The sequence below is a fragment of the Monopterus albus genome, unplaced genomic scaffold (assembly GCF_001952655.1).
Source record: "Monopterus albus unplaced genomic scaffold, M_albus_1.0 scaffold100.1, whole genome shotgun sequence".
Lineage (NCBI taxonomy): Eukaryota > Metazoa > Chordata > Actinopteri > Synbranchiformes > Synbranchidae > Monopterus > Monopterus albus.
This window is the reverse complement of record NW_018127980.1, coordinates 706,609-720,094: the sequence shown is the minus strand read 5'-3', so window position 1 is coordinate 720,094 and position 13,486 is coordinate 706,609. Positions and strand designations below refer to the sequence as shown.

At 40.3% G+C, this 13,486-nt stretch overlaps 1 protein-coding gene across 2 annotated transcripts in view; it reads left to right on the top strand.

The window, feature by feature from the left end:
- Window positions 1–13,486, top strand: part of sema5a (sema domain, seven thrombospondin repeats (type 1 and type 1-like), transmembrane domain (TM) and short cytoplasmic domain, (semaphorin) 5A) — a 119,487-nt gene that overhangs the window by 88,489 nt on the left and 17,512 nt on the right. For both annotated transcript variants that reach the window (XM_020609637.1, XM_020609636.1), the window contains exon 16: window positions 5,735–5,960. In XM_020609637.1, coding sequence (XP_020465293.1) covers window positions 5,735–5,960 — 226 coding nt within the window. The remainder of the gene's footprint in view (window positions 1–5,734; window positions 5,961–13,486) is intronic.

Sequence of the window (13,486 nt, the reverse complement as noted above, 5' to 3'; positions counted from 1 at the left end):
TAGCTCCTCATCTTCTCCTGTGTGATGACTCAAAACTCCCCTAAAACGAAGAAGTCAGCCAACTTAGATAAATTAAAAGAAAAAACTTTGTTTTCCCAACAGTGAAGGAGAAAGTCATTATTAAAATAGGTTTGGTATACTGAATAATAAGATTAAGAATTTTTAAAAAATCCGCTCATTAAAACATAGTGTTGCTAAAATAAACTAATCCTCTATATCAAATCTTTTGTTCAAACACCTGCTGGTAATGAAGGCTGACTGAGGAGTTTAAAGGAGTGGATAAGGTCTTCACTGTTCATAAGCATAAAGGAGAAAAAAGTCAGTGAACAGTCAGCATACAGTCAACATAGGACTCAGATGTTAGAGCTTATTTTCTGACCTCTAGTAGCAGAGATTTACTGAAAACCTTACACATGACATAATGCATCATATCAAATATGCACTATTAACTTGGTTTTGTAAACCTGCATGTAGGTTTTGTAAGAGAGGAACTGTAAATATAAAGAATAATAACCATAACTAGATGAAATAAAAGCACATATAAAACAAGAGGCAATCACTGACATTGCTTAAAATATAACATTTCATGTTAAAAGTGAAATAAGACATTGAGGCATTTCTGTATTTCCCATGTTTCAACACATTTTTGTTCTGTGCTGTTTTCTGCTCCTACAATTTCCATGTTGCACACACAGGACCAGGGGAAGTCAAACACGGGCCATGCAGAAATGACGCCGCACAGAGCTGCTTAATAATATTGAGAGTTCTTGTTACCTGTATGGAGTTCAGCTGTGCAGCCAAACTATGAAATGAAAGCTAAGTAGCCTGTGTTTGTGTAGGCAGACTGATGGGTGAACATACTACATGTGCATATGTAGACAGGAGACCTGCTCCTGGCCAACAGCAGTCCTCATTATGAAGTCAGAGCGGTGGGGAGGGAGAGAGACAGACAGGAGTCCTTGTTTGACAAAGTGTGTTTTGGTTGGAGCTGCTAATTGAACTGATGTCACAGAGGCTTGAGGAGCATTAGGCCTCCATCTCTGCGGACTTGACCACAATAGATAAAGATGGAGGCACTGCAGAGAGTCGGTCACTCTCACACCTAGCCCTTCAGTTAAAAGTTAAGGTACAAGTGTGTGTGTATGTGGGCATCCTCATACACACCAACACACATGCTTTCCTCTCACTTTCTCTCTCTCCCCAAGTCCAATAAGAAGTATAATGAGTTTAATGATGGTAGGAGGCTGGAGAGGCACGGCTCCTTATTAATCACCTCCCACAGCTGGCCAGACACGGCAGAGAGCCTTTTGTACGTACACACACCCTCTCTCTCCTAAACACATACACACACAGATGTAGACATGTGCAATGAATTTCACTGGCCACTTCACATTCATACATTCTTATCTTCCACCATAGTTTCACTTTTGGTTAATTTTTTTATTATTATTATTGAGATGCACGAGTGTTTGTTTTGTCATTGCATTGTAGTTTTAATATTTTGTATTATGATCTGAACATATCAACTGGAAAGAATGTGATGACACATTCAAAAAGCTCAGCATTTTTTTCCTGAATGTTTAATTCAAATTCCTTTTTCTTCAGAAAGCCACATGTAATGTAAGTCTAGGTCAAGCTATTCCCAGCTCTGACTTGGTGAATGTTATTAGAATGGAGTTATTTCACTTTGTTTGTGGGCCTCTGTGTGTATTTGGCTTATGAGCTTATATGGGCAAAGCTGGACTGATGTTTATTTCACATCCCCAGGTCCATTTTTTATGCATTATTCAAAACTTGTTATAGAAATTGCCACTCTTAAAGCAGGAGGGACTGTATTTGTTTATATTATTATGCCAGATTTTCTATTCACATGCATAGCCACTATGACAAGGCTCTTTTATTGCAGTAAAAGGCAATAAACCTTCTTCACCATCCCTCATCGCTGATATTGGATATGATATAGTCAGCATCAGGGGTCTTTACATCACGAACTCCCAGGTGCTACAGGGTTGATTCTGAGGACCTCCACCATATTTCCATGGCATTGCCTCAGCTTCTTTTGCATTCAGTGTATTGTTATTTAACTAGGTGTATTTTTTTGTGCTTCCTGAAAAACCTGACATATTTTAGATTGGTCTTTGGAGGCATTGAAGATGAGAAATCTGGGTTTTCCTTTTGCTCAGAGCGAACTGTCAGATCTCCATTACTGGCAGCTGAAATCAAGGCAACAGTGTAGGACCAGGTGAGGTTGGAATGGCAGCATGAGGTTGTTGAAAGACTGAACACCCTGCAAAGTCGAGAGCTTTTGAATTTGCAGCAGTGTGTGAATTTGGACTGTGAGTAGTCTTTATGATATGTATAATGGCTTAAAATCTGAATCCATAATTTATGTACAGGATTCAGAGAACAGCATCTCAATCAGCTGTTGTTTGTATCTCTCCACTGGGTATTTGAAATAAACTTCAATTTAGTTTTTTTCTGATGGCAGTGAAGTGAGTTTAACTTCAGTATTGTCATTTGGGGGGAATTCAGATTTTTTATTCAGGTTTTGTTGTAAGAGGGTGTTAGACGTCTTAGTTAAAGTCTTATCGCTGAGTCAAACTCCCTTTCAAATTTGTGAAACCTTATTTTATATGTAAAAATTCAAAACTGTCAATTTCACTGTTTTTTCTATTTAGACAACAGGTCGAGATCTTAAACAGGATAAATATTTTTAAATGTTTTAAACTCTCCCTGTTAATCTAGTCCAGATTTGGTAAACCTAAATGGTTTATGATCTAGACCTTATCCAGTGTGGACTGGATGGAGCAAAAAGTAGTGAACTGCCCTTTTCTGAGTTTTCACAAACAGTTTTAAACGGCTGCTGTAGTATATTTGTTAAGTCCATGTTTGCCAAATGTTTTTAACATACCCCTGGTCTGATTGTCACAGAAACATTTTTTTTTTTCATGAAAACAAATGTTTAGTTAGTCATTTGTTGTCATCCTCTAATAACAGAGCTGTGGATTAATGGACACAGCATGTGCAGGTTTTGGCACTAAAAATAAAGTGAACCTGCTTTTAAAAAATACAAATAGATTTTATTTATCAATTAACTTCATGAGGCACTAAACAAACCTCTGTGGATTTAAGCTGTCTCCTTGTCTTCTGTCTCTTCATGTGACTCCATAATGTTGGGACCATTTGTTGCAGAATATCTTGCTCCTCTTGTCCCTGGAGATTTAGTTCTGTATGGCCCTGGCTGGATATTTAGATTTGGTGTCATGCTACCGAATGAATCAGATACCTCTTGATGGTACTGTGTAATGGATAAGAATCTAAACATCTGAAGTGGCTACAGCCTTTGCACAGTGCTGTTTGTTGGTAATTTCAACATAGAGGAACTAATGTACAGTGTGATCCCCATATGTCACTAAAAATGTCCTGCAGAATGATTGCTTGAAAAGAGAGGGAACCCTGTCTAAGTTTCAAAATATAAATCCAGAAGCCTTTCAACTAAATAATTTCAAGCAACATGCAGTCACATTCCTACTGCCGTCCACACACGTTAATAAGTAAGGAATGAGTTGTGTGATTCATGGATGACATGTAGGTTAGTTCTGCTTTGCATTGTGTGGTATGTGTGTAATTTAAGCCACATTTCATATTTTTTGCTTCCAGTATTAGGTGATTTTGAGATTCATGCAAATATCGGACAAGGTTTGAAATTATATTTGTGATTCTCACTGGCCAGCTCATTTTCTATTTTATTTTTAGTTAGACAAATAATCTTATCCCCGAACTGCTTAACCGAGCCTCACTGTTAGTGTTCTTCACTGGAGTTTAATACTGGCTCATTAATTTAGAACTTTAATCAAAGATGTACACGGCATAGGTGTCCAGTCACTAAAAGTTAATCCTGACAGTCAGCAAGCCCCAGAGCGTCTGATGTCAGTTCAGTCAATGGGACAGCCTTGTGACACATGCACTAACCACCTTGCTGTAAGCTGCATATATTTTAGCTGCAGTTGATGTGGAAACCTTCAGAGACCTTGAATGAGGTGTAGTTTCAAACGCAGTAATTATCCCCTTAGCCCCCTGCACTGACACTAATCCTCAGAGAGTGCAGGGAGAAATGCTCACCAGACAGGCCTCATTAAATATTTACCATGTTTGGCCACCATTAACAACTCGCACAACAAACACCCACAGATCATTTTTCCTCCCATTCATGCCACATGTTGCTTTTCTGTCACTGCAGGTGGTGGCGAGACATTGATGTGGATGGGTTTTTTTTTCTTCCATTTTGTTATTGGCTGATAATCACACACGGACTGGTCTGTGATGTGTGATGATGTTAAATATTAATGTCTGGAGATGATTACTGCAGTAGATGGAGGGAGGCAGGAAGTGCGGTGGAGGTGACACCCTCATTCATCACAAGGCTCTAACAGAATCTAAATCCTCCCTGTGTTTTTAACCTTGGTACCTTTGGGGAAGAGAAGTAAAGAGAGAGCTAGGGAGAGGAGGAGATAGAGAAGTGGGTGGATAGGGAGAGACAGAGAAAGATGAAAGAGATAGAGAGGGAGAAGAAACAAGGAGACAGGGAAACAGAGCTGACACAAAGTGAGTTATGTAGTAACAGTAAAAGTGTGTGAAAAATATAAAGATAGATAGATGAATGGGAAGTGAGACCAGAGAGAGCATAAAAAATGAGGCAAGGCAGTGAAAAATACTCCTGCATACTATATGATGTATAGTGCTCCTCCCCTCACCTGACCTGTCAGCCTTTCCCATGTGACACGCTGACGGATGTACAGAAAGAAACTCGTATCTTATTTTGCCAAGGCCTGTCAGTCACTCAAGGCCTATTTGGCATAAATAAACAAGTGGTAGAGAAAATCGTAGCCATATTGCCTTCTCTTTTCTGGTGTCATTTTCTCCAGATGTACCACTACCTCCACCATCTTATTCATTTAGCTGGGTACAAACAGGGGCCCAGACTGCCTATTACCCAACTATTATCTTCTTGACTCATATCATCAAATGTAGCACCACAGAAGAAGCAAAACACTTTTGAAGCAGGTGTCCAAATGGAGGCAGAATACATACTTTAGGGACTTCTTAATGAGCCTTGCATATCATACTATTAGAGATTCAGTGCTGTGTTTTTCATTTTTACTGCCCAGCCCTAAAGGCAGCTGTCAACTAAGGTCCCTAACATCACACTGCTCTCTCCCATCCTCCATCTTTCCCCCTTGGTTGTAAATTAAGCTTGATCAATGACCTTTTCTGCCTGGCCTGTTTGTGTCTTGCCATGTTCAGCAAGTTGTCTAATGGGAGTGTATCCTTACTCTGTGTTCCATCTGAATAGTAAGCTATGTTGGGGTCAGGCAAACAGGGCTGGGTTGGTTTATATGGGGAGATATGTGGTACTGGATCCAACAACATACAATCTGATAAAACAGCCAAAGAGAGTTTTAAGAATGAGCAATGAAAGCTTTGAAAAAGGAGTTTAATTTCATATTTGTCACTGCTGAGATTTTCAGAACTGTCCTGTCCATTATGCTTGAGAAATGCTGTACACCAACAGAGACATTTCTGTTTGAACTTGTCATGCTTAATTCTTACTTTAATCACTTTAAATATTTATGGCTTCCTACACTAGACATGACAAATCCACTTGCCTGCAAATGTCCATGTTACATCGTTCGAGGTTAAATGCTGTGAAATGTCTCTGTCTCCATGATTGCAGGAGTACCAGTCATGCAACACCATGCCCTGTCCGGACCTGAAAAAGACCACACCGTGGACTCCATGGACACCCGTCAACATCTCTGACAATGGCGGGCACTATGAGCAGCGTTTCCGCTACACTTGCAAAGCTCGCATCCCCGATTCCAGCCTGCTAGAAGTGGGCAGGCAGAGGATTGAGATGCGCTACTGCTCGAGTGATGGATCTACCGGCTGCTCCACTGATGGTGAGCGCAAAGTGGAAGAGACAGATGATTGCTTTCCATCTGTCTTGGTCTCTGGATGTTTCTGTTATCTCACTTTAACTGTCTTTCTGCATCTTTGCAGGCTAAATATTGCTTTTGTACTTCCTTCATATGTATCTGTTGTTTATCAGATCTCGCTTTCTGGCATTCTCCAAGCTTTTCTTTTTCTGGCCTGCAAAAGTTAAAGGAGCCCTATCTTAATCAGCTCACATGTTTATGGTCCCATCCTCCTTGACTTTATCAGTGGATCAAAGCACCAGACATGTTAATGAACTTCTAATCCACAAAGCCATTTAGCAGTTTACAACTAATTTTAGCTCTTCAGTTCTATCTTTCACACTTGTACACACAAGGACACAAACACACGCAGACGCATGCACAAAGTTATAGCCTTGCAAATGAACACAAACACACACACACACTCTTTATCCATCATCCCAGCTATTCCCCTTGGCTGAGTCGGCACACCACACAGTCAGCCACACCCCTGCTGAATTTAAACGATGTAGATGTTGGTACAAACAGGCTGCTAATTGACAAGTTGTTTATGTGTCGAGTGGATCTGTATTAGAAGGGAGACAGCCAGGGTGGCACCACATCACAGCAAAAAGGCTTCAAATACAGATGCAGCAGTTAAAGTTTGTTTATGAAAGTTTGTTTATGGCTGCCTTAGAGGAGAAAGCTTTTTTTTTTAGGGCTTTGGAGTTAGTGCCGCTTTGGATTCCCGTTACTTTGAGTTCATCAGTGTGTCTGGGTGGTCTGTTACTACCCCACTCACATGCTGTGGTAATCACCGAGTCTGGCCTTAATGTACACCATCACAGGGGTTTTCTGTCTTTTGATCTCTCTGCTTCCTCATTTCTGATTATTAATCTGTCTTTCCTTCAGTGCTGTCGCTGGTACAAGTTGTTCTCTTCACAGTTTGAAGCCAATGCTTAAATGTTCCTGATGGATTTTAAATGAGCGCTGGCAGCCGCAGAGAAAACCTGACGGCAGACTCAAAGCTTTAGGAGGAGTGACAGCCACACTCTAAGACATTAGCGAACAAAGGCGTGTGCTAGGTCTGTATTTTTTCTGATTAGTGGGAGGAAGTAACAGTCACATTGTGTTTCATTAGAGGTTGTCACCAGAAGCCTGACATCAGATTACTTCAGTGTTAATTACACCAATTAAAAAAAGGAAGGCCTTGGGTTCAGTAGCCACTTTTGGCAGCATGTCAGTTTGTGTTGTCGGAGATACTGTAAGCAGCCTACAAGCAGGCAGATGGTGATATATGAGCTGTGTGGTACAAGCTCCAAATCTATTCAACAATTGGTGCACGAACATGCATGTTTTCCCAAATGTACCATCAGATAAAATGGGAATAACTGTTAACTCATCTTAAATAAAGGCAAACTATGTAGCAGTAATGCAGTAGGTCACGTTTAGACCCCTAGTTTAGAGAGGAGGTTATAATTTTCTCGTTAATAGAGACAGGCTTTATTATCCACTCTGTGCCAAAGATTATCAACAGCAGCAATTTGTCATGATGCTATTAAGCATAATATTCCATTTTTATTGGTATTTTAACTAGATAAATAATTACTGCAGGCAACACTGCCTGGCTACATTCCCTCAAAGCTTGTTCTTGTGATAAAGTAAAGAGTGATTTCATATGTAACCAAAATGTACTATAGCTCTGGGGTGGAGAGACACCTGGCGGGATCCCTCATAATGCCCTTCTGGGTGGGATGTACTTAGTCAGGGGTTGGCAGGGATTGTTCGGTGTGTGCTGTGCGGTTACCAGAGTGTGTGGGGGAAAATAAAAGAGAAAAAGGTAACTTCTGTCTCGGGCTCTTTCTTCAATAGTTCTCTATTCATAATTGTCTGCTCAAAGATTTGATTTTTTTTTTTTTTTTTAGAAAACCTCCGCTGTATGTTTGAAGGAAGAAGTTTGACATAATTTTTTTATCCTTGAAATCCTGTTTCACTCTAGTTTCAGTGCACCGCCTGACTACTGAGGTGTGCACGGCCTCTGTGTGCTACTCTCCTCTTGTCCCACATTGACTGTTCATCTCCAGACTTCAATATAATTCCCTTCTCAGAGGAGTTTTAAGTCATAACTGTCAAAAAGAGGATGGACTCCAGTGATCCAGTTCTTCATTTCCACCATTATCAAACTTGCCATCCATCTGGAGAGCAGTGGTGTGTTTATTTGTGTGTGCGCATTGGTGCAGACTGACATACATGTTCACCAGTTTTTTGTGTTTGTCTGTGTGTGTGTGTGTGTGTGTGTGTGTGTGTGTATGTGTGTGTATGTGCGCATGACATCTCATAGGTGCATGGGGTCCCTGAGCCCTGGGGACAGTTTAACTTTTCTTCAAGTAAGAGGCCATTGCAGGATAATTACCGCAACAGTGGTGGTGGGTATTGACGTCCTCTATCAGAGAAATGGCCGCTGTAATCCCTCTGCGATGATGAGCACCCAAAAGGAATGATGTGTCACCCTATAAAGATTTACTATTTGCATCAGGTGGCTTAGTATTGATTAAAGCTCCTTGTACAACCGGATGTTTTTCCTGTGAGAGTCACTACAATGTTGTAAGGAATTTGAAAATGTGAATCCATTGTTCATTACATATTGCAAATTTAAAAATATTTTACATTATTTTACTAGCGACTCATCAGCAGAAATTGTATATTATTTATTTTTCTTACCCAGCCTTCTTCCCGCAAATGAATCTTTAAACCGCTATAAATCTTCCACACCACTTGACACATCTTCTGTATTTAACACAGAAGAAGCTGAATATAAGACAATGTGGTTGCAGTCAGACTGGGGGTTCTTTTGGATAGTTCTTTTTCTCCCCCCACTCAGGCAGAATCTCACTATGTTTGTAGCTTTGGGTATCGGAGCTATAAGATATACCTGACATTTGGATTGTATACAGGGACAAGATGCAGGTTACTGACATATCCCTGGAAGTCGTATCTGTGATGCACAGATATGGAGAACTAACCTCTCATTAACAGCGAGGATAAATAGATGTTTGAAATATGCTAACAGCTTTCCCAACCTCCTGTGACCTTGTCTTTTTCTTTGTGTCTCATTGAAGATCTGTCTTTATTATGCAAGATAAATTATGAATATATGATCCATCCAAGCATTTACAATGAGCTTTTATATAACATACTGACTTGTTTCATATCAGTGATCATGGCTTAATGATGTCGATGCATTAATTACTTAAGATCTGCAGTGATATAAAGACCTCTTTTGACACGTATGCCCAGCAGATTAGTCTTGTAGCTGTGGTCGCCATTTTCCCCTTTTATCATACTTCATATGCCTGAATGAAAAACCAAACATCTGACCATTTTTATAATCACTGTATAGGTGGGTATTTTTAAACATCTATCAAGCAAAATCCCACAGGCAATTTGTAAAAGATAATTTATAAAGCTTTCCTTTTTCTTCCCAATACAGAAGTCTTCTTGCCACTCAATAATGTAGCATGTGTTCATGTAATATTTATGCATTAATACACAATTTATTATTACTTGGTGGTTTACACAGGGCAGTTGGTGTTTGCACACTCTCAGTCCTGCACCCAGCCCTATTCAAGATTTGTCCTTTTCTAGATGGCAGCACAGTGTAGTGGCATCCCAGAAGCTCAGTCTTTCTCAAAGGCACCTCAGGTAGAATTTATACTATCATAGATGCAAATGATTGTGCTAAACCCTACTACCCTTAGATAATGTTGCTAAGCAGTTTTCATATGGCTCATATGCAGTTTACAATGATAATGGTAGCAGATGTAACACTGGAAATTCCTGGTAATTTTTTTAAACAAAATTTCAAAGGTAGACAAAAGCAGACGTTTCATTTATAACTGGTGATCATCAAATGAAATGGCTGTCACAAGAAGATTTTATCAGCTGTAACAAGCTGTCTAATTAAGCCAGAGTTTCAACCATGAAATGGATGAAAATGCTATGTTTTGGGGGATTTTTTTTTTCTTCTTTAATATGATGGCTGCATGTTGTGCATGTAGACTGAGCACAAAGCTACATGACCAGGTTAAATGCCAGCACCCCCACCAGCTGATGATCCATGCAGAAAAACAGTAAATAAACAGCTATTAATTGTAATGCAGTGTAAATATCCACCCATCCATTATCTATACCGCTTATTCCTGAATAGAGTCACTGGGGGCTGGAGCCAATACCAGCTGACACTGGGTGAAAGGCAGGGTAGACACTGGACAGGTCGCCAAACAACCACACACACACAAACGCACTCCTATAGGCAATTTAGAGTCAGCAGTCAGCCTAAGCTGCATGTTTTTGGACTGTGTGAGGAAGCCAGAATACCCAGAGAGAACCCACACAGGCTCAGTGAGAACATGCAAACTCTGCACAAAAAGGCCCCGGGTCGGCCAGAACCTTCTTGCTGTGAGGCGACAGCGCTAACCACCATGCTGAGTTCCACCAAGTGTAAATATATTAAGGCAAATATCTTATATAACCTTGCCTGACTTCTAGCTTATGTACTCCTTTGTATTTTAAACACTACTGTATGTTATGTTCTAACATGACAAGAGAAAATGTGTTTAGGATGAGGACTAACTGATGGTTGTTTGGCTAATATAATGCCATCCTGAGTAGTGGAAGCTGAGGTTGCTGGATTGTAAACTTCCCCAAATCCAATAACAACAGTCGGAGCTGCATAAACTCTGATAGTATCTAGGATATCTATACTTCCATTCACAAGGACAGTATTACAAAGGGACTTTCTTCCCATAATCTCTTATGTGCTCTTTGACTTTGGAAGTAACATGTGATTACCAATGTAGGTACAGTAGACCAGCTGTTTTCAGGTTTCACTGGTGCAGATAAACCATATCACACATGTTTGCCCTTGTGTTTTCAGTTTCATAAAGGGTAAACAAATACATCACCCTGCAAACTCTTACAAGGCTTGTCTTGCTGACACAGTTAAGCTGTAATTGGAAATTCGCCTTTCAGGGAAGTGGCTTTATGAACCATCAGTTATTAACCAGCCTGCTGTAGCCTCCATTTAGATTTAGTTCACCCTCCTACTGTTGCCAGGCTTCAAAACAGTTACTTGTCTATCATTAGTCAGCCTCCAACTAAATAACATCTCAATTATTAGTCCCCCTCTGCTGCCATGGGCCAACCCATTGTACCAACAGACAATCTAAATGATGAGTTCTGTGGAACTATATGTCAATGAAACAGAAAAGCCTGCCTGATGTAATCAATATCTCTACATAATGCGAAGATGTTGGAAGTTCAGTCACGCTAGTTTTATGATGCAGCAGTAGATATATTGAGTTTTTGAGTCTCTGACATCAGGCATTCACTCCATTTATTTATTTATTTTATTATTTTATTTTATTTTTTCCATTTCCATTTCCTACTAAGGCAGAAGCAGACACACCAAGGGAAAAGAAGGCACTGGAAAGATGAAAGACATTTCTGTAGAAGGTTGTGAGTTTGTAATTTTACTGGCTTGTGAGTGATAGCTTCATCTTTTCCCAGGGAGAAACAGTGGCGTGTCAGCAGCCTGATGTGTTGCACTTCAGCTGGTCTGGTATCAAGGCCTGGGCCTTCTCATGGGCAACAGATTAGTTTTTTCCGGCACGGATGTTATGAGCAGACACTGAGTAGATACAGGACAGTGCTGAGGGACACCTCTGACAGATGACAGCCATTCCAGCATCTGTATTCGCTTTCTGTTTTTCTGCCTCAGCCTCTCTCCCTACAGTCAGCACTCTCTTCTTCTCTGGTTGTCTCCCTGCTCACCAAGGAAAAATAGAACTAGGTGATCTAACAAGTGGACACACATTTTATTTAAGTTATACAACACATGCCTTGTTCCTAAGATGCTTATAGTGAACTGCTACAAGACATGAAAGTATACACTGTATAATGTATGTAAATTTACGTGGCTATCTAATCCAAAATTATTTTTGCCATCTAAATTTTGGGGTTGTTCACATGTTCACATTATCATACATTATATATTTCAATAAGGAGAAATCAATTGGAAATATAATTACAACAATAATTGTAAAGATAGAGAAGGCCTTTACTAATTAGATTTATTACTGTCCAGCATTTTCCAAAGACCCAAGAAGTGACAGGATAGAACACGATTATCTTAGAGTAAATCCAGTAGGTGGAAACTGAACCCGTCTGCTGAAGCTTGCAAAGTGTTTGCAGATCATATTGTTTGGGAGCTGGTGGCAGGTTGCATAATCTTAAGCCATTTTTCTTTGCTGAACTTCTGTCATTGTCATCTTCATTAATAGTGGATATGTGCAAGGTTGTGGTTCACTTTTGTAAACACACATGTATGCCATAACCATAAATGCAGTTACAGTTTACTTACAAAAGGGTAGATTGTTCCCTTCAGGCTGGGAATGGGTTGCAACCCCGAGAAAAGGAGTTTAGGTATTTGGGGTCTTGTTCATATGTGAGAGTAAAATGGAGAATTGTGTGGGGAAAAAGAGGAATAGGGATTCTGTAAGGTCATGCAAACATGCAATGATTGGTGCAGCATCAGCAGTAATGTACCAGAGCACTGGGATGAGGAGGGAGCTGAGCCAGGAGGCAAAGCTTTCAATTTACTAGTCAATCTATCCTCACCTATGGTCACAAGCTTTGGGTAGTGTCCAAAAGAATGATCCTGGTTTGGCTGGACCCTTCATGTTAAAGAGCCAGTTGAGGTGCTTCAACCATTGGATTAGGATGCCTCCTAGGCATCATCCCTTGGAAGTTTTTCAAGTATGTCCAACTGCTAGGAGGCCATGGGGTAGAACTAGAACATGCTGGTTGGATTATATATCTCATCTAAGTTGGGAACGCCTCAGGAAGAGCTGGAGAATGTTGTGTTATATGTTTTACTCATTTGTTGATGATATCTCTCTATACATACATAACCCATGCCTTCTCCCAGATTGCTCCTGGTATGGCATTAAAAGAGTAGCACAGATTTAGGTGGCATACAGTTAACAAATTAGCAAGGCAGCACAGGTGATGGGAAAAAAACAACGCCACTTATCATGAAAGCAGACTTTGTTGGCACAAAGCCGGTCTTAGCTCAAAATGTTTGTAGGAAATTATGGCTCTGAGCTCTTAAAACATCATAAGCTTCTTAATCAGGTTTCAACAATAAAGATGAACACTCAAGAAAACTTTTTGATCTCACACATGTAACTTAGTGATGAGCTTTTCTGGGGCTGTCTTTTCTAACACTGGTTTACTTATCGCTTTGTACTGTGGTACTTCAGATTACCAGTGAGAAGGAAAGAAACCAAGTTTTCGTAGGCAGACAAAATTAATCCTGTGTATTATTTGTTGGTAATTTCAGGTTTGTTGGAGCCTGTCAGGGCCGCTCGGCGGCCGCTGCCTCTCCTCCGCCTTTCTCTCCTCTGCTCTCTCTATCCTGTGGGCTCTGCACCTCAGCTGTGTTGCATTCCAGTAATTAGCAACTGGTTGGT